The 20,239-nt window shown below is 32.4% G+C and overlaps 2 protein-coding genes across 3 annotated transcripts; one reads left to right on the top strand and one right to left on the bottom strand.

Moving 5' to 3' along the window:
• The first annotated feature begins 8,002 nt into the window (after positions 1–8,002).
• LOC107018927 (LRR receptor-like serine/threonine-protein kinase GSO1) lies at positions 8,003–12,256 on the top strand. Its single transcript, XM_015219518.2, has 2 exons — positions 8,003–11,653; positions 11,735–12,256. The coding sequence occupies exons 1-2, from the start codon at positions 8,263–8,265 to the stop codon at positions 12,094–12,096; spliced, it is 3,753 nt and encodes a 1,250-aa protein (XP_015075004.1). The 5' UTR covers positions 8,003–8,262; the 3' UTR covers positions 12,097–12,256.
• Positions 12,257–15,835: 3,579 nt separating this feature from the next.
• On the bottom strand, positions 15,836–19,719 carry LOC107018472 (F-box/kelch-repeat protein At1g26930). 2 transcript variants are annotated; one of them, XM_027917239.1, is made up of 2 exons: positions 19,358–19,719; positions 15,836–18,616 (listed from the first exon to the last, which is right to left on the bottom strand). In XM_027917239.1, the coding sequence occupies exon 2, from the start codon at positions 18,547–18,549 to the stop codon at positions 16,414–16,416; it is 2,136 nt and encodes a 711-aa protein (XP_027773040.1). In that variant the 5' UTR covers positions 18,550–18,616; positions 19,358–19,719; the 3' UTR covers positions 15,836–16,413. The 2 variants fall into 2 exon arrangements, with proteins under 2 accessions (XP_027773040.1, XP_015074451.1); XM_015218965.2 differs by having other exon boundaries at positions 15,836–18,607.
• Between the last annotated feature and the right edge of the window lie 520 nt (positions 19,720–20,239).

The raw sequence follows: 20,239 nt of genomic DNA, 5'->3' as shown, positions 1-20,239 counted from the left end.
ATATATATATATATATATATATATATATATATACACACACATCATTCCACATTAAATGATATATATTTAAAGTTAGACACATTTAATTAAATCTATGCCTTTCGCACCGTGGTAATCAATGTTTCAAACCCCAAATGACACAAATATCTTTATTTATTTTGATGGTTACACACCATTCTTCTTGAACACCCTTAATAACATTTTTAGCTCCTCCACTGATTATCGGGATTAAGCCTTTAGGGTGAAGATAAGACGTGTTGAAAAATCTGGAGGATATAATCAATGCGGAATGTCATTCGTGGAATATTAGCTTTCTTACTTCTTTCAATATTTATTCTTTCAATATTTATCTTATTTTAATGAACTTATTTTCCTAAAGAAAATATTTTTAAAAACTTTTTGACCAATTAAACACAACAAAATTGAAAAAAAGAAACATTATTTAAAAAAAATTCCTCCATGCTGAACAAGCCCTAAATTAAAATAATAAGTTATCTAAAATGGAGTGCAAGTTATTTTCTTCTTATTATGTAATGTCTAATAAATAATATAATGAAGCTTTTAGTGGCTTCTTTACGCTAAGTCATTTCATATTTCCAAAAAATGATAATTTTCATTAAAAAGCCATGAAACATTTTGTGGTTTTCATTAAAAAGTCTTGTCTAATTTTGAGGTTTTTAAGTTAGATAGGACTTCGAAGAAAAGATGCATATAATATCTTAGGTGAATTATACATCGAAATGAGTGAGAAGAGCAAATAACAATTCACATGATACATATGCTTTTAGATTCGATATAGTACACAAGGAGCAAATCTATGATTTTTTTGTATAATTTAGATTTGAATTGAGAGAAATATAATATTAGAGTTGAATATACACTATTTTAGTATGATGATGAGAAAAACTTCAGCGAGAACACTCATGAGTCCTTAGGAGGGAGAAGATGTATATGTGACGCCCATGATTGAAGGTGAGTTAAAAAGTATGATTGACAACTTTTTAGGTTAGCAAGCATTTGATGAAAAAATAAATTGTTACATGATTATCTTAAGTTTGATGTCAATATTGGAATGATAGACGAACGTAAATAACTTTATAAGGCAACATATAATACACATATTTTATGGATTCAATGATACATATCATATATGACCTACTGATCACGTAACGTAAAGAAATGAATAAAATCTAATTAAAAACAATTAAACATTTAAATCATATTTTCTACTTATAATTGAAATATGTTCCCTAAATAAATCTAAGCTACTATAATCAACTTTTCCTGCTCATTGAAATATCGAATTTTAAGGCTATATTTGTATTGTTGGGCTATACTTTATTTTTTTTCTTCATTGGACACATCTACACAAACAATTAATTATACACATATTTTACCTACCAACCATTCACCTAACATCTAAAGCACTTTACAAAAATCTAACTCCACACTAGAATACAAGAAAATAAAATAAGATTTTTTTTTAGTTTTGTAATTCGTTATAAATTTGTCTGAATTTTATGTTTATTTTACAAGAAATTATCATTTTTACGTATGAAATAAAATTATCTAAGTGTAGTGTTTGGTATATTATTTTTTTTTTTAAAAAAAAGAAAAGAAAAGAAAACGGAGTATGTATATGTTGTTTATTTCAAAAATAGGTTGGATCAACCAACTGCACTCTTATCCGTTATAAGTAAAAAATAATTTGGGTTCTAAAGATTATAGATTTTAATATCGACTTATGTTAATATAAATAAGTTCAAAATCAAAGGCGAAGTAAATATATTAATTTTATGAATTTTTAATTTTTAAAATGATGGATATAAGCGCAAAAATTTGAGTTTTAGATTTAATATGAGTATAAACTTGATGAATTTCTCAAACAAAAATACTCTAAAAGTTATTGGGTTCGATCAAAGTCGTAGTCAGGCTTCTACCTCGACCACTTCCCAGTTATATACAAATTTAATAAATTTTGTGATGTACATTTGTACTATATAGTTTGAACTAAAATTAAATTCATGTATACTTGTACATTATACAACAAATTCGTTAATCAGTAATAAACATATTAATTATTTGGGCTTTTACTTATGAGTAATATTGGATGGGCCATTCAAAAAGTTTAGCCCATGTACTACTAAAGCCCAGTTCATTGTAAACAGTCAAACTCTAAAGTTCGATTCATTTGGGCCAAGTGTTTGGTACGAGGAAAATATTTTTCGTAAAAATTATTTTATCGAAAAACAAGTAGATTTTTGGAAAAAAAAATTTGTTTCTCAATCTTTTATAAATTGAAGCAGGAAAAATATTTTTAATATATTCCTTGATAGCTAAGATGAAAAAAGCGTCAACGATAACTGCAACAATACTTTGTGATTTGAAGTAATGTTATATTTTCAAGTCTTTTAAGTATAATAATTCTATTTTCTTGTATAATTACATAAGAATGCATTATTCATATCATGTTTATCAATTTTTATTCAAATATTTCAAAAGTTATAATTATTATAATTCTTAATCAACAATTTACTCTTTTTTAAATTTCGTATCAAATTGAAATCAAACAAACAAATTAAATAGAGAGAATATATAAAATTGTCATAAACCACAAGGTACTAAAAAGCTAAAAAAACCTTTTATTTATGATAACTAGAAAAAAATATATTACATAGATTTCATCACTATTTTCAACTCATTTTACTATAATTTTAAACATTTCTTGTATAATAGCATAAGAATGCATTATTCTTTCCATATTATAATGTCCTTATTTTAATATCTCAAGGCACCGTTAATTTAATTCTTCAACAAAAAGACATTTTATAACCACTAGAAATTACTAACATATGCATTAGAAAGTTACAATCAATATTTGCAGAAGTTAATTATTTTCCTAACATAATCATGACATTAGGGATATAGTAAATTGTCTTTTCAAAATTTTTAAAAGTTTTTCATTAAAATGACAGTTGAAATTTCTCTAATATTTTAGATATTGAATTAAATAATTAAACTATATTATTTACCACTGAAATTTTTAAGAATAAGAACCAACGTATCATATTGCGATACATGGCTAATATTTTATTAACTTGAAAGAATTTTTTTCAATTTATATAATAAGATACTTACTCTTCCCATACAAAGCTATGAACTATAAGCACGTACATACAAAAAATTCACTTTTTTTTTGGAGATAAATATTACTGCTAAATATTTAGAATCATCATTAATTCAAACTTCAATAAATTTCATAACATATTTATAACAATACACGTATTACTTGAGAAAATAACAATAATAATATATAAACAATTTTTAATTAGAAATATGAAATCATTAATGAGATAATTAAAATCATTAGGACACATCAAAATCAAAGAGTTGAATTTACAAATGTATAGAACATTGTTTTCTATATATTGTGATATCATCCATCGTATAAAAAATATTCTTGGATCTCAAAATTCGATCGATGCAATCATCGCATTTGCTTTTCTTATCCTCTTATTGTGCCTCCTGCCCCTCCTATTGTGCCTCCGTGGCAGGAGTAGACGAGACACCAAGAGATCGATCAGATGAAAGATTGTCGTGCTTGAAAAGATAATTATGACTCGTGAATTTATTATATGTTGAATGACCCACCCACACGATTACCAATAAATCCTGTCTTGCACATGAATTGTGGACGATGGAAAAATTCGTTCCAATCTTCATAGCTTTTTAGACCTGGAACTTGTTAAAAATATATACTCTTTTTTAAAAAAAAAGAAAACATACCTCGATCACGATAATCATATTTTTTAGATCTGTACAAAAAAACTTGTCAAAATAATATTTTTAAAAAAAGAGCAGAAAACAAACCTCGATTACCGTCTTTAAAACTTTTTAGACCTGTAAAAAATAATTTGTCAAAAAAATATTAAAAAGAAAAAAAAACATAATTGATCAATGTGTTACTAGCTCTAAGATTGAGCACTAAATTTCTCGAGTCTAATGCGATCACATTATACAAATAAATGAACATGTTTGCTTGTTTCTTTATAAAAATAGTTTTGAACCTACTAGTTATATGAATCATGTGTTTTAAATTCGCTCTAATTTTCTTCCCTTTTTTTTCAGAATTTGAAGGATTAGTCATAATTAGTGTATGAACATGGTTATTAATTAAATATACAGTAAAATATAGATAACAATCTCTTCTATTGTAATACTCCACTTTTGTTTCATATTTGTTGTTAATTACCCTTTAAGATAGAATTAATTAATTTTTTCCTATTTTGGCTTTAAAATTAATTCTTTTTTGAAAGTATAAACGTTGTAATGTTTCAACTTCCAAAAAAAGTTTCTCCATATAAAATTAATTTTCATCTTCTTATTTATGATTTCTTAAGAGACGTGTAACAAAAAAGTGAACAAGTATTATGAGAAAGAGAGAGTTGTTATAAATACATTGAATTAAGTGGATTGTCCATTAAGCTTATCATAAACTTATCCTTATCATGGATATGTATTCCCAAGGTGATGAATCTTTTTGAAATAGAAATGTATCTACTAATGTGACACTAAACATGGTGACCTTTTGGTTGATTTCTCTACCTATAAATAGAGATATCATTCACCATTGTAATATACACTTGAATAAGAAGAAAATTCCCCTTCTTCTATCTACTTCTCTTGTCTTCTTCTTTAGATTATATTCTTATGAGCTTGATTTTTTTTAGTTTAAAATTAAAAGTTTTGTTTACTTTTTAATACTTTGTGTCAAGTTAAAATTAATCAAACAAATTAAAACTTAGAAAGTTACTTATTTATTTTTTTAATGTTTGACAAATATGAAATATAATAATTTATTTTCTTTGAAGAATTGCAACAATAAAACTTGGAAGTAATCATTATTTATGCAAAGATATTATAATATTTTATTTTAGATTATGTTGATTTTGAATGAACAGATTCTTCATTCTTTTTAGTTGGAATTTTACATTTTTCTAACTCTTATCCAAAGGATGAGTTCTATTTTTAATGGTGTTTGGTATTTCAGGTTAATATAATCTGCCACGTGTCTAATTGTTTAGTTGTATAATACAACTTGTATTATTTTGATCCATAATACCTAAAAAATATAGAAAAATATTACATGAAAACTAAACAATGCTAGGCTTGTGCTGACATCTAGTTTACTTAATCTTGCTTTACTGGAATAAACTTAGAATGAAAAAGACATGATTAGGTGTACTCCAACACTAATAAAGTAGGGAGATTAATCGAGCAAACATATATTATGTATTTATTTGAAATAATAAAAGCTTTAAAAACTATGATATATATTTGATTTAATATATTTTTCATTATATATGTTTGCTCGAAGTAGTATCAATTTGCTTTTTATATGTATGAATTGATATATTGTATTGTTGACGTTTTTAGTTAATCATTGCCACGTTTGGAGTCTAACTATCACTATGGCTAATAATACTTTTTTTTTGTTTCATTTATATGACTATTTATATTTTGAGTTAAGAGTCAAACTTATTTATTTTGACTGATAGTTTAGACATACATTCTTCAACTTTTAGAAAAATAATTTACATATTTAGAAATTACATTAAAAAAAATATTATAAGTCAAAAGAATTAAAACTTAAAATATTTAAAGAGCATTCAAATAGTTGCAATCAAAGACTTTTGTTATTTGATTCTTGAAACCTAGCCTATATATCTCCATCTCAGCTCTTCTTGTTCCACCAATAAGCTCCCATAGCAATAGCATCCCTTGTGTTAGTATTTCAGGTTCGCGTCGAAAAGTAATATTCTTTTTAACTGAGGCGATTTTATTGGATGTGAAATTTGAATCCAAGACTTTTGATTAAGAATGAAGAAGTACTTATCACTCAACTGCAACCCTTATTCACTACAACAAAAATGACCATTAGCGGCATTTAATTCTTAATTGTCGCTAAATATGTATTTTAGCGGCAATTGTCACTCTTTGTATATGTCCCTAAAGCCTTTAGCAAGTTCTAATGACACTTAACTAATGCCGGTAAAGATGTAAGCACTCTTTATTAGTGTCAATATTTAATGCCTGCTAAAAATTATTTTTAATATAGTGATTGATCCTTATTACCATCTTACAAAGCCATAGTATAATATCGAAATCATATCATATAAATTGAGACAGTAAAGTCGGAGTAAAAGAAAGAAGATGGTGATGTAAAACCATTCAAAGAAGAGAGGCTACAAAAGGACGTTTGGATTTGGTAGAGAAGAGTCTAAAAGAATCTTTCACATGTATTCAAACGTTATAATCAAAGTGAGAAAAGAGGAATTAGGAAGTTTGTTACATTTGCAATTTTGCATGCATACATGGGAAATGTAGGGACATGTTTGACTTTATAAATATTACAATAAACATTAAACAAATTTGGAAATGCAACCAATCACTTTCTTTAAAGGCTCAAGTCCTTTTCATCTAATGCACCAATTCAAGAAAACACACAATTTTCAATTATCAACTACTGTATCTTCTTTTATGTAATCCCATATCTCCATCTACCCCACCCTGTAGCCTCCTCTACCCACCTGGGGGCGGATTTAGGAAGATATATGAGTGTTTATCTGAACTTTTTCGATAAAAAAATATATTATGTATAAGGTGATTTGTTTGTGTGTATATATAGATAGAGAGATGTAAAAATTTTTAAACAAGTAGAGGTTGACGTTATGATTTTAGGCGTTCAAACTTACTTTGAGATTTCAAGAATAAATCTCATGTGTTATACTTTTATTATTCAAATCTCCTTCGTAAAATTCTCTGTAAAAACTCTTCTCACTATGGATATATATAAGTCGGGCGTATATATAATGTCATAATATCATATTCAGTTGAATCTAATACTTTCGATATGGTATATAAATTTATGTTTAAGATTTATTAACATTACAATTCAATTATTTTAATTTGAAATGAAGGGAGTATGAATTTATATATACAGTGTAAAATAGCTAACATAAAGTAAAATAATAGCCGAATTTAGAGTTTCAAAGCATCACTAATAAGATTAATTTTAGTTAAGTACACTCCTAATTAGGACTACGTATAGGTTTGAAATTCATTTGTTCGATTTATCAATTATCAGTTTGTAATTATGTTAAACCATTATAGAATCGATTTAACCGTTAAGGTTTATCACAAAAAAAAAACATAAAAAATCGCTTAGAAACAAGGTAGCAAAACAAATGAACTATGCATATGAGTTCATACACTGCATCTTGCTAAAAAAATAAACATTATCACATTACAGAAGGGATAATGCCCAAGTACCCCCTCAACCTATGCCCAAAATTCCAGAGACATACTTATACTATACTAAGGTCCTATTAACCCCCTAAACTTATTTTATAAGTAGTTTTCTATCCCTTTTCAGCCTACGTGGCACTAGTTTGAAAAAAAAAGTCAACCATCATAGGATCCACAAGATAGTGCCACGTAGGCCTAAAAGGGGCAGAAAATTATTTAAAAAATAAGTTCAGGGGTAATAGGACCTTAGTATAGTATAAGTGTGTCTCTGAGATTTCGAGCATAGGTTGAGGGGGTACTTGGGCATTATCCCCATTACAGAATACTATCGAAAATAAAAATATGAAACTAAACTCTTAATCAAGGACTTTCCGTACAAAAACTCTTACTATTAGGTTATAGTTAATCTCTTAATAGAAAACCTCAAACCAATAATAAAATCCAAAAAATGACTAAAACACTAATCAAACTCATCACCAATTTCGATTTAATTTTGAATACTTATACTTCCGACATTCATTTTTATATTACTTTACTCATATTGACTCGATACATTCACGAAGACGAAATGACAGGAATATAATTATGGATGTCGTTTTGGACCCGTGCTTGACCTTTGTCTTATCGTTCAATAATTATTTGTCTTTTATCCATTAATTATTCATCTCTCCCATTAAACAAACAAACAATAACACTCTGTTTTCTCTCTCTGTTTGTGAATGGAGTAGCATATCGGTCACCATTAATGGAATAGTTATTTAGTCAACTCACACATAAAAAAGAGTAGTTGTATCTTCTCCTTATCTCTTCTTAATTACTCCCATCCTTCATTAAATCCTCACGTAAACTCCAAGAAACCAAATATCCATCCCCTGTTTCTGCTGCATGCAGCAAAAAAAAAAAAAAACAGAGTCATAAGTACTGCTTCAAGTTTTTCATATTCGCTTTCAAATCATGTCGATGTTGAACAAACTATTGCTGTTTTGGTTTGTTGCTGCAACTCTTTTTGTTGGATATGTGTTTTCCGAAACAGAGTTTGAGGTTCTGTTAGAGATTAAAAAGTCATTTCTTGATGACCCTGAAAATGTTCTATCAAATTGGTCCGATGAAAACAAAAATTTCTGTCAATGGAGAGGTGTTTCATGTGATGAAGATAAATTAAAAGTTGTGGGGTTGAATCTTTCTGATTGTTCAATAAGTGGTTCAATTTCACCTTCGATTGGCTTTTTACATCACCTACTCCATCTTGATCTTTCTTCTAATCTATTATCAGGTCCCATTCCACCTGCTCTATCTAATCTTTCGTCTTTACAATCTCTTCTTCTTTATTCTAACCAACTCACTGGCCCCATTCCAAATGAAATCGGTTTGTTGAAGAATCTTCAAGTTATTAGAATTGGTGATAATGCTGGATTAACTGGACCAATTCCGAGCAGTTTTGGTGATCTTGAAAATTTGGTTACTCTTGGTTTAGCTTCATGTAGTTTGATTGGCGCGATACCTCCTCAGTTGGGAAAACTCAAGCTGGTTGAGAATATGAATCTGCAAGAAAATCAACTAGAAAATGAAATTCCTGTGGAGATTGGTAACTGTTCTAGTCTCGTTGCGTTTAGCGTTGCAGTTAACAATCTCAATGGATCAATCCCGGAGGAATTATCTATGCTTAAAAACCTTGAGGTTATGAATTTAGCGAATAATAGTTTTTCAGGACAGATACCTACTCAGCTTGGTGAAATGAATGAGTTGCGATATCTCAATTTGCTTGGTAATCAGCTGGAAGGTTTGATACCAAAGTCGTTGGCGAAGTTAAGTAATGTTCAAAATTTAGACTTGTCTGGTAATAGACTTACTGGTGAAATTCCTGGAGAATTTGGGAACATGGAAGGCCTTCAGTTTTTGGTTCTGACTAGTAATAATCTATCGGGTAGTATACCGAAAACGTTATGTAGTGGAAACAGTAGCTTGGAACACATGATGTTATCGGAAAACCAGCTTTCTGGTGAGATACCTGTGGAGTTGAGAGAATGTGTTTCACTAAAGGTGCTCGATTTGTCTAACAACACGCTTAATGGTTCGATACCTTTTGAGTTGTACGAGTTGGTTGAGTTGACTGATCTCTTACTTAACAACAACACGTTGGTTGGTTCAGTTTCTCCGTTGATTGCAAATCTTACCAATCTGCAAACACTGGCATTGTCGCATAATAGTTTTCATGGAAATATACCGAAAGAGATTGGGATGCTAGGAAGTCTTGAGATTCTGTTTCTATATGAGAATCAGTTCTCTGGAGAAATACCAATGGAGATAGGGAATTGCTCGAGCTTGCAAATGATCGATTTATATGGTAATGCATTCTCAGGACGCATTCCCATTACAATCGGAGGGCTGAAGCAGCTGAATTTCGTTGATTTTAGACAGAATGATCTCTCTGGTGAGATTCCAGCAAGTTTGGGGAACTGTCATCAGCTGAAGATCCTTGATTTGGCGGATAATCGTTTATCTGGTAACGTTCCTGCTACGTTTGGTTATCTTCGAGCATTGGAGCAGCTTATGCTTTATAACAACTCACTTGAAGGTAATCTTCCTGATGAACTGATCAATCTTGCAAACTTGACAAGAATAAATTTTTCTCATAACAAACTGAATGGTAGTATAGTTTCCCTGTGTAGTTCGACGTCTTTTCTTTCGTTTGATGTTACAAACAATGCATTTGATCATGAGGTTCCACCACATTTAGGATATTCACCATTTCTTGAAAGATTAAGGCTAGGAAACAATCGTTTCACCGGAGAAATCCCTTGGACATTGGGATTAATCCGTGAGCTATCACTGCTCGATCTCTCTGGAAATGAATTAACTGGTCTAATACCTCCACAGCTTTCGCTGTGTAGAAAGCTCACACATCTCGATCTGAATAACAACCGGTTTTATGGATCAATTCCATCTTGGCTCGGAAACTTGCCACTCTTAGGTGAGCTTAAGCTGTCCTCAAATAAGTTCTCGGGACCTCTTCCTCGAGAACTATTTAACTGCTCGAAGCTTTTGGTGCTGTCTCTAGAAGACAATTCAATCAATGGAACTCTACCCCTTGAAATTGGTGAACTCAAGTCCCTAAATGTCCTAAATTTTGACAAAAACCAACTCTCTGGTCCCATTCCATCTACCATTGGCAACTTAAGCAAGCTATATATACTCCGTCTCTCGGGAAACAGCTTAACCGGTGAAATACCAAGTGAGCTTGGAGAACTCAAGAATCTTCAAAGCATACTGGATTTGAGTTTCAACAATTTCACTGGTCAAATTCCTCCTTCCGTTGGAACACTCACAAAGCTTGAAACACTTGATCTGTCTCATAACCATCTCACCGGAGAAGTTCCTCCTCAAGTCGGTGAAATGAGTAGCTTGGGAAAGCTTAACCTCTCCTACAACAACCTTCAAGGCAAATTGGACAAACAGTATGCACATTGGCCAGCTGATGCATTCACCGGGAATCCACGTCTTTGTGGAAGTCCTCTGCAGAATTGTGAAGTCTCTAAGTCCAACAATCGGAGTTCAGGACTAAGCAACTCGACAGTTGTGATCATTTCAGTCATATCGACTACAGTGGCGATCATACTTATGTTGCTTGGAGCTGCACTCTTTTTCAAGCAAAGGCGAGAAGCCTTTAGAAGAGGAAGTGAAGTAAATAGTGCTTACTCATCCAGCTCTTCTCAAGGACAAAAGAGACCACTTTTCGCAAGTCTAGCTGCTAAGCGTGATATCAGGTGGGATGACATCATGGAAGCTACAAATAATCTAAGCAACGACTTCATAATCGGATCTGGTGGTTCAGGTACTGTCTATAAAGCTGAGCTTTTTAACGGAGAGATCGTGGCAATCAAGAGAATACCAAGCAAGGATGATCTCTTGCTAGACAAATGCTTTGCAAGAGAAATCAAAACACTTTGGAGGATAAGGCACAGACACTTGGTGAGGCTACTTGGATACTGCAACAACAGCGGAGAAGGTTCAAACGTACTGATTTATGAGTACATGGAGAATGGAAGTGTGTGGGATTGGCTTCACAAGCAGCCAGCTAATAACAACAAGAGGAAAACATGCCTCGATTGGGAGGCAAGGCTGAAGATAGCGGTGGGATTAGCACAAGGAGTTGAGTACCTTCATCATGATTGTGTACCGAAGATCATTCATAGGGACATCAAATCCAGTAATATTCTACTAGACTCAAACATGGAGGCACATTTGGGAGATTTCGGGCTGGCTAAAGCCGTTCATGATAACTATAATTCCTACAACACTGAATCAAACTTGTGGCTTGCTGGTTCATTTGGTTATATCGCTCCAGGTATATCTGAATTCTCGAGTATTAGCATTCGAAAAAAAACAGTTTTTTTTTGGTTATACTAAGTTGCTTATTTGTTGGCAGAGTATGCTTATTCTTCGAGGGCAACAGAGAAGAGTGATGTTTATAGCATGGGGATTGTACTGATGGAGCTAGTGAGTGGAAGGATGCCAACTGATGGGAGTTTCGGAGAAGATATGGACATGGTGAGGTGGGTTGAATCGTGTATCGAAATGTCTAAGGAAGAGGTTATTGATCCTGTTTTGAAACCATTGTTACCTAATGAAGAAAGTGCTGCACTTCAAGTGCTGGAAATAGCACTTGAATGCACCAAAACTGCACCTGCTGAAAGGCCATCTTCGCGCAAAGTTTGTGATCTGTTGCTACATGCATTCAACGATAAGGTGGTTCATTCTGATAAAATGAGTCCAGACAATTACGTCTAGACGTTTAGTTTCCTTAAGTTTTGTAAGATCTTGATCTTGTGAAAAAATTGATTATGTAATAGCATTGATTCTAGCTAGGAAAGGTTTCCATAAGAATATCATTTTCCCTTTGTGTTATTTCTAGAATTTAACTATAATGATATCCAGTGTAATTTCACAAGTGGGGCCTACGGAAGGTAGAAGTATATACATACCTTACTCTTGCCTTGTCGAGAAAAGAGAGAATGTTACTGACAGACCTACGACTTAAAATAAAGCATATATATCCTAGCTAATAATGCTATTCATCTATAACCAAGTTATAAACAATGGTGAATGAGCCAACAAAGTCAAAGTATTTGGTCCCCTCCTCTCAAAATATTGAAGCATATGTTATATTTCAAAGTCTCGACTCTCTATCTCCACGAGGTATGCATAGTGAAAAACCATGAGAGTATGAGAGGTGGGAGGTTGGGGGGGATGAAGGGAATTAAAAAAAAAAAAGCAAAAATTTGTGTTTTGTGATTGAGAAAGAAAAGTGAGACTTGATAAAACAGGTTTACGTTTTTTATTTATTCTGTCTTTTACTGTAAAATGAATATCTCGCAAGTCGATAGCATTCAAATGAATAAAAATGAACCTTAATCGTTCTATGGTTTCGATTTTGTGTTTATTTTCTTATATCGTGTATTTTTTTTTCACATTGTTATGTTAGTCTTCTTTTTTGGTAATTTTCATATATGGATAATATATTTCATAACTTCTCAATGAGAATTTCACACGAATATTTTATTGACGTAAATTAGAGTAACTTTTATTACTATAGTAACAATTTAAATACTATTTGTGGTACTTGCCAAAAAATAATAACAATTGTGATAACATTACTAGAACATTTATTTTTAGTCAAATTATGAGGAAAGATGTAAATTTTATCGTTATCTTTTTTATCAACAAAAATTAAATTTGATGCGTTTGGAGGTGAAAATGCACAGTAACGTATTTAATCAATACATAATTTATAAAGTTGCCTTTAAAATATATTTGAGTAATACATATTATCTCATATTCCATAAGCCGTTATCATTATTGAGAAGTGAAAATACATAGTACCATATAATGCAAATATAATATTTTCTATTATATATTTTGTTTGTTGTTAGTTTATTTCGACCGATTACATATATTAAACAGTTAAAACTAATACAAAATATTCAGCAATTTATACAGTTGCATTTAGACTTATTTGAATAATATATACATTATCTTCATCTTGTTTTTCAAGTCGTTATTTAATGCAAATAAAAAAAATTTGGTAAGTTTGTTTAGTGTTAATTTTTCGTGGCATTTGAGTAATATGAAAAATCTAATAATTTATAAGTCGTTATAGTTATTGTGTGAAAATACATAGTAATATATTTAATGAAATTAATTATTTGCTTGCGTCTTTACCTTTTTTTAATTTAAAGGCATACGCAAAACAAAAAATGATAAGTAAAATAAATCAAAACATATGCTAAATAATGACATGAACGAATTTAAATAGATAAACACGATTCATCTAGATGATATCATTGATGCGTATTAATTCATAACCTAGAAAGTATAGCATATTCAAGCTTTCTTGTATAAATAAAAAAAAAATCCACTAACAATAACTTTTTTTTTAAAAAAATTTATATCTTAACGTAAGCACATAAAATACAGGTTAATCAAGAGGAACCCATCATATTTTAAGTTCTTTTATTATATTATAATTGATTCGATTTTCGAAACATATTGCCACATTCTATCTTTACTATAAAAAATATATATCCTAAATTAATAACGTCCAGCTGAATAATATAAATATTTTTATTATTGAATTTTGATGTTATGCGATAAAGTCAACAAAATTTGACCAAAGATATGAAATATATTATTTATTTATTTTGCTTAAGCATAAACTTCAAATCTTCATCCATCTAGCTTTTTTTTTAATGCCAAATTTTTTCAAAGAAAATTATAATAATTAACAAAACTATATGGCACTTGGTAAAAGCCTAAATTAATCTAATTCTACGTACGTTTTCTATTTTATGTTTATTTTTTCCTTCAAATTGTCATGTTAGTCTTCTATCTTCTTCCCTCTAATAAGAATCTCACGTGATTAACCTAACTTTCTTAATAAATAAAAAGTAGGGAAAAAACATTTTATCAGTGACGTTCTACGTTTATTATATCTTCCTTAAAACACTTATCGCCCATGCTACACCCTCCCACTTTTATTACTTTTGCTAGATTACATATAAATACTCTTGAGAACTGAGATAACATTTTCTTTTACTTAATTACCAAAAATAAGTAAAATTCAATTTGTTTTCCAAAAACAAAATATTTAATGAAAACATTTTTCATGAATGTTAACATTCGAAGTTAAAATAAGTGTTTGGGTTTTTAGAATTTATCGTTGTGAAAACAAAGTAGATGATATACGAATTTCTAGTGTACCCATGGAATAACACTTTATTGGACCTAACACATAACGGAAATTGAATTAATCAAGACTTTAATACGAATACCAAACACAAACACAAAATGAGAAATAAAAGATACGTAATGCTTGCACATTTGCCTCAGTTTTTTTTTTTTACCTTGAAATGGCAAGTACTCCTATATCGTTAACGAAAAATCGATACATTTACTGAATGTTACCTAAATGTGACATATTCACTGAATGACATAAAAAGTTTCTGAAGCGTCAAGTTTATTACTAGTATATAGTACTATTTTGTTACAATTTTTCCATGTGCATTAATACTTTACAACAAATTCACCAGATTTATACATATTCAATATAAAGAAGACCTAAAACAAGTCTCAACTTAGAAACACATATCCTAGAATGAGTACTAAACTTAATTTGACACAGAATAGGAAAAATTGGAATATACACAAATAAGGAGATGTATAAAAGGAATACGTATCAAAAAGGCGTTAAATGACACAAGAATGATACATCTTTTATGAATGTTGTAGGATTCAGATACCAGTACTTGAGTCGAGGGTATATCAGAAACAACCTCTACCTTAGACACCACCCTGGTAGTCACGAGATATGCTGGTGGTGGTGGTTGAACAACTCAAGATACATCAACAAAGACACTCAAGACAACACAACTTTACCATGTATTTCTGCAAGAGGTTGTTTCCACAGCTCGAACTCAAAAAGAGGGGCTACCGTTACTGGGACGATGATACAGCACTGTCATTTCAAGTTATGCAAGTGAAACCATACAGGGAACAGGTGTTTCTGGGGAGAGGAGTGAAAGGTATGAATGATATCTGTACTGTATAAAGAACAACAGTAACTACTACTAGCAAAAGAAGCAATTGTGTATATGATTGTACGGATGCAATCGTGTAATATATGCATACGCATTCAAACTGCATCCGTTATGTAATTGTATAACCTAAAACAGGATTCTTATGCTAACGACAAATAGGGAAAACGCAAAAGAGACAAGGAATGAATGAAAACTGGATTCTCATACCATACATAGAAGCTGGTTTACGATTGATTCACAAGCATCTGATTTTCGTGCTCACCACGAAACATAAGGTCTAAACATCATCCATACACAAACTGATAGATTACTACACCATTTTCCAGTTTTCACAAATAATCAAAGATGAGTAAGCATAATAATCGATCAGCAGATAGATATATAGCGTAATAAAGGAAAGAAATTCTAAAAAAGAAGAGGTAAGAGAAGGAAAGTTGGAACAAAAGTATTTTCATTTCCATAGCGCTACCAACTGTCTTACAAGTAAACTAGGTTTATAGACGACCAACTGCAGGAAAATATAAAAGTACTAATACACAAGCCTATATGCCGAAGAACAACCTTGCAGAACTTTATTTCTCTCCTCGACTAAGTCAAGAAAATAAAGATCGCAAAACCCAAAAAAGACCCAAGTTGTACTACTTACTTACTTATCTATATAGTAGCTTTTAGCAGACACTAATGGAAAAACTATAACTGTATTGCTCGTTATTTCACCTAACCTTAAAACTATTTGATGACCACCTTTGGAATATCATGTTACTGGAGAAGACGATTGACTTGATTGAAGTTGAAATGGAAAAGAAAATTGTACTCAAGACCTTGTATGTAGTTGAATCTTGAGTCCAGCTTGTGCTTCCCCATTCTGAAAAGAAAAGTTTTTTTCTGATAAGATAAAAAAGTTTTTGATAAATTACCCATTAGCAAGAATCCTGTTGCCCCCGGAAACCAATTATGTAATGATCGGAACCCAAACACCCGCTACAGCACAACACATGGTGCTGCCAAATCTTCAGCATCCCATAACTGCGCAATTATACACAAAAGTACCAGAACTCTTACTGCCAAGCAAGGTCCATACTGGAGGCCCTTCACTCGGCACCCACGAATTCACCTCAATATACCCATCGCCCATAGCCCTAGGACCTCCAACTACAATCAATCTATCGCCACAGGCACGAAATGCTAAACCCCATCCATTCATGGAAGCAGCTCCTTCAGGCAACCCTCCCATGGTAACCCATGTCTTGCTTGACTTGTCGAACTTCCTAACCACCATGGCAGCATAATCGGCAGAATAGAGTTCGTTATTAACAACTCCCACCAGTGGAGGTGCTTCGGATGAAGCAGGGATATCAGTCCTACCAGCGTTAGGTCGCACAGGGGACATGTTTGGGATTTCCGTCCATTTTCCTGTGGTCAGGTCATACTCCTCAGCACATGTCATCAGCGTCCCGTCAGCTCCACCAATACCCCCTATCACGTAAAATTTACCGTCAATGAAAACGCCAGAGCACATCTTCCGTGGGCGGTTCATGCTAGGCAATACCCTCCACGAGCCGTCCTCCGAGTTGTAGATCTCAGCCGAGCTAAGGATTATCCCTCGTGAATCACAGCCGCCAGCAAGAATGGCAATCGCTCCAAGGCTGGCAGAACCGAACAGGCATCGAGGCGCATTCATCTGCATCCCGGTTGTCCATGTATTTGTCAGTAAGCTGTACCGATAAATAACATGTGACAACACCTCCTTTCCAAAAACAAGAAGCTCTGTACCAACTGCCAAAGATTCCTTGTCGGAGAACACGAAGCACTCATTGGGATTCATCGTCGGCAGTTTCATCCAACGGCGCCTAGTAGGGTCGAATGCATCCCATTCGAGCAGCTGGCACGAGAAATACACCCAGTGCTCCACCACACCAATTTTTCGTCGCAACCTATACAGCTCATCGCTCCTAACTAATGAGCGAAATGCACTATTCAAAGATGCTAAGGTGCTATAATCTGACCTTGAGCACCAAGCGAGAGAACTTACAGAGTTATCCCGGCCAATGGCAGGAATAAGCGAACTGATATCAGCATTATCCCCAGCATCATCCCCAGTCTGATGCTGATTGCCAGCTTGCTCATCAGGGGGTGCTGCAGCAGAATCATCCTCAGCATGACCCTTATTATCAGCTTGCTCATCAGCGGATGCTGAACCAAAGTTCTTCCCAGCACGAGCCTCGTTGTCAGCTTGCTCATCATCGGATGCTGAAACAAAATCCTCCCAAGCAAGAGCCTGATTGTCAGCTTGCTCATCATCGGATGCGGAATCAAAATCCTCCCAAGCAAGAGCCTGATTGTCAGCTTGCTCATCATCGGATTCAAAATACTCCCCAGCACGAGCCTCATTGTCAGCTTGCTCATCATCGGATGCTGAATCAAAATTCTCTTCAGCACGAGCCTGATTGTCAGCTTGCTCATCATCGGATGCGGATTCAAAATCCTCCCAAGTAAGAACCTGATTGTCAGCTTGCTCATCATCGGATGCTGAATTAAAATACTCCCCAGCACGAGCCTCATTGTCAGCTTGCTCATCAGCGGATGCTGAATCAAAATACTCCCCAGCACGAGCCTCATTGTCAGCTTGCTCATCAGCGGATGCTGAATCAAAATTCTCTACAGCACGAGCCAGATTGTCAGCTTGATCATCAGCGGATGCTGAATCAATTTTTTCTACAGCACGAGCCTGATTGTCAGCTTGCATATCAGCGGATGCTGAATCAATATTCTCTACAGCACGAGCCTGATTGTCAGCTTGCTCATCAGCGGATGCTGAATCAAAATTCTCTACAGCAAGAGCCTGATTGTCAGCTTGCTCATCAGCGGATGCTGAATTGAAATTCTCTACAGCACGAGCCTGATTGTCAGCTTGCTCATCAGCGGATGCTGAAGAACTGCCCACGGAGAAAACCCCTCCATCTAGCTCAGAGCCATCAGACTGCTTCTGCAACTTGCATTGCACATTTACACCTTCCTCGTCATTTTCCAATGGCCTTTTGCCATTCTGGGCATCAATCCTATCAATGTGATAACTCATGCAGCCCGTCGTCCAGTTATTTTCTGTTCGACAATCCCTTTGAACCATACACGTACGATCCTCCAACATGTCTTCCAGATTGAACCCTAGAACAAACACCAGTTCCGCAACCCTCCTGTGCTCAGTCCTAACAAAACAGATATCCATTTAACAAAATTAGTATAGAACAACCCTAAAACCAAAAGATTCATCAAAACCAGGTTAAAATTCAAACAACACACAGAAAAAACAAATTCTCAATCACCAAACCACAAAAACATAATTTTTCCCTTGCTGTATATCATTCAACATCAGTTTTGATCATCAGTTAGAGAAAATCAAATCAAATACCAGTAACATTCAAATGTATAAAAAAACAATTCTTATAAACACAAATGCAGGATTTTTTCAGTAAACAAAAAAAAACCACAAACATCTATAACCCCTCATTGATTCAACTAAAAAAAAATTCTATAATCCCTCATTGATTCAACTAAAAAAAAATTCTATAATCCCTCATTGATTCAACTTGAAAAAAAAACCTCTAATCCAGATCAAAAGCAACTCCATTCAGCATTCAATCCAATCCAACAGATCCTGTAAAAACAATCAAACAGAAAAAAACCCCCAAAACCAAAAACACCCTAAAAATCAAATCTTTTTAATCAAATAAACATGCAAGAATCATTAAAGATTCAAACTTTACAACCCCCAGATCCCCAAAATTCAGATCAAACAACCCCCTTTTGCTCAAATTCACCAAAATCAATCAATCAAACACCAAAACTCCATTCTTGCATTGTTACCAAACCAAAAAAACCACTCAAAACCACTAAAAAAAGAAAGAATTTTTTTTTTTATAAATTGTATAAAATGAAAAGGTGGAAAAGAGAGAAACCTTTGATTGTAATTGAAACTGAACTGAATGAAATGAACACTCCTTTCCCTCTCTATATATAACAAAAAAAAAACTCTACCACTTTAATTTTCTTGGTTTTGCCTATCTATCTCTATAGTCTTTTTCTTTCTTTTGTTCTTTCTGTTTTTCTGTTTGTACTTAGTATAAGGGGCAGTTACTTGTTTTTTTTTTTTATAAAAAAAAAAAAAAGGAAAAAAATGGAGGAAGAAGAAAGCTATGAGGGGTGGGTTTTTTTTTTTTTTTGAAACCTTTGGATTCTCTCTGAAAATCAAAGTAAGGTTTTATGGCATAATTTTAGAAGGAATACTATACTTTATCTCTCTTCTTCTTCTCATTTTTTTTTCTCTCTCTAACTATATTTTTTTATTATATATAATTAAAATATATTTATATAATAAACAGCTGGATATTATGTGTATAATTGTTGTATATTAAAATTTAAAAAAAAATTGTAATAAAAGTAGAAAAAAAAATACAAAAAAGACAAAGAGAAAGGTGGGAAGAAAGGGAGGATAAGCGTGGATGAGGAAGTTGTGGGACCCACTTTACAGCTTACTTCTTTACTTATACTTCTTAAAAAGTATTTTTTTTTGAGTTTATATATAATTAATTATGTTAATAGTTAAAAAAAAATTTAATTTGAGATTTAAATTACTAAATAATGAGATGAACTTGTTTTTTTTTTATTGGGTAGATAAATAGTTAAAAAATAATATTTAGCTAGATATTAGGTCAAGCGTATATGATTATAAATAATTTTATTGATTTTACGCGTCAAAATGTATAAATTTAACGAAACATAATAAACACAATTTTATATATTTATTTACTTTAATACTTGATTTTGAAACTTTTTTGATC

This window comes from Solanum pennellii, chromosome 5 (genome assembly GCF_001406875.1).
Source record: "Solanum pennellii chromosome 5, SPENNV200".
Taxonomy (NCBI): Eukaryota; Viridiplantae; Streptophyta; class Magnoliopsida; order Solanales; family Solanaceae; genus Solanum; species Solanum pennellii.
Note: the sequence above shows the minus strand (reverse complement) of the source record. Positions and strands in the feature narration are given on the sequence as shown.

Excerpts from the sequence above, each read along its gene's own strand:
- LOC107018927 (XM_015219518.2), top strand. The coding sequence starts at position 8,263 with ATGTCGATGTTGAACAAACTATTGCTGTTTTGGTTTGTTGCTGCAACT. Across the intron at positions 11,654-11,734 it reads ATTTGGTTATATCGCTCCAG|AGTATGCTTATTCTTCGAGG; the intron begins GTATATCTGAAT and ends ATTTGTTGGCAG.
- LOC107018472 (XM_027917239.1), bottom strand. The coding sequence starts at position 18,549 with ATGTTGGAGGATCGTACGTGTATGGTTCAAAGGGATTGTCGAACAGAA.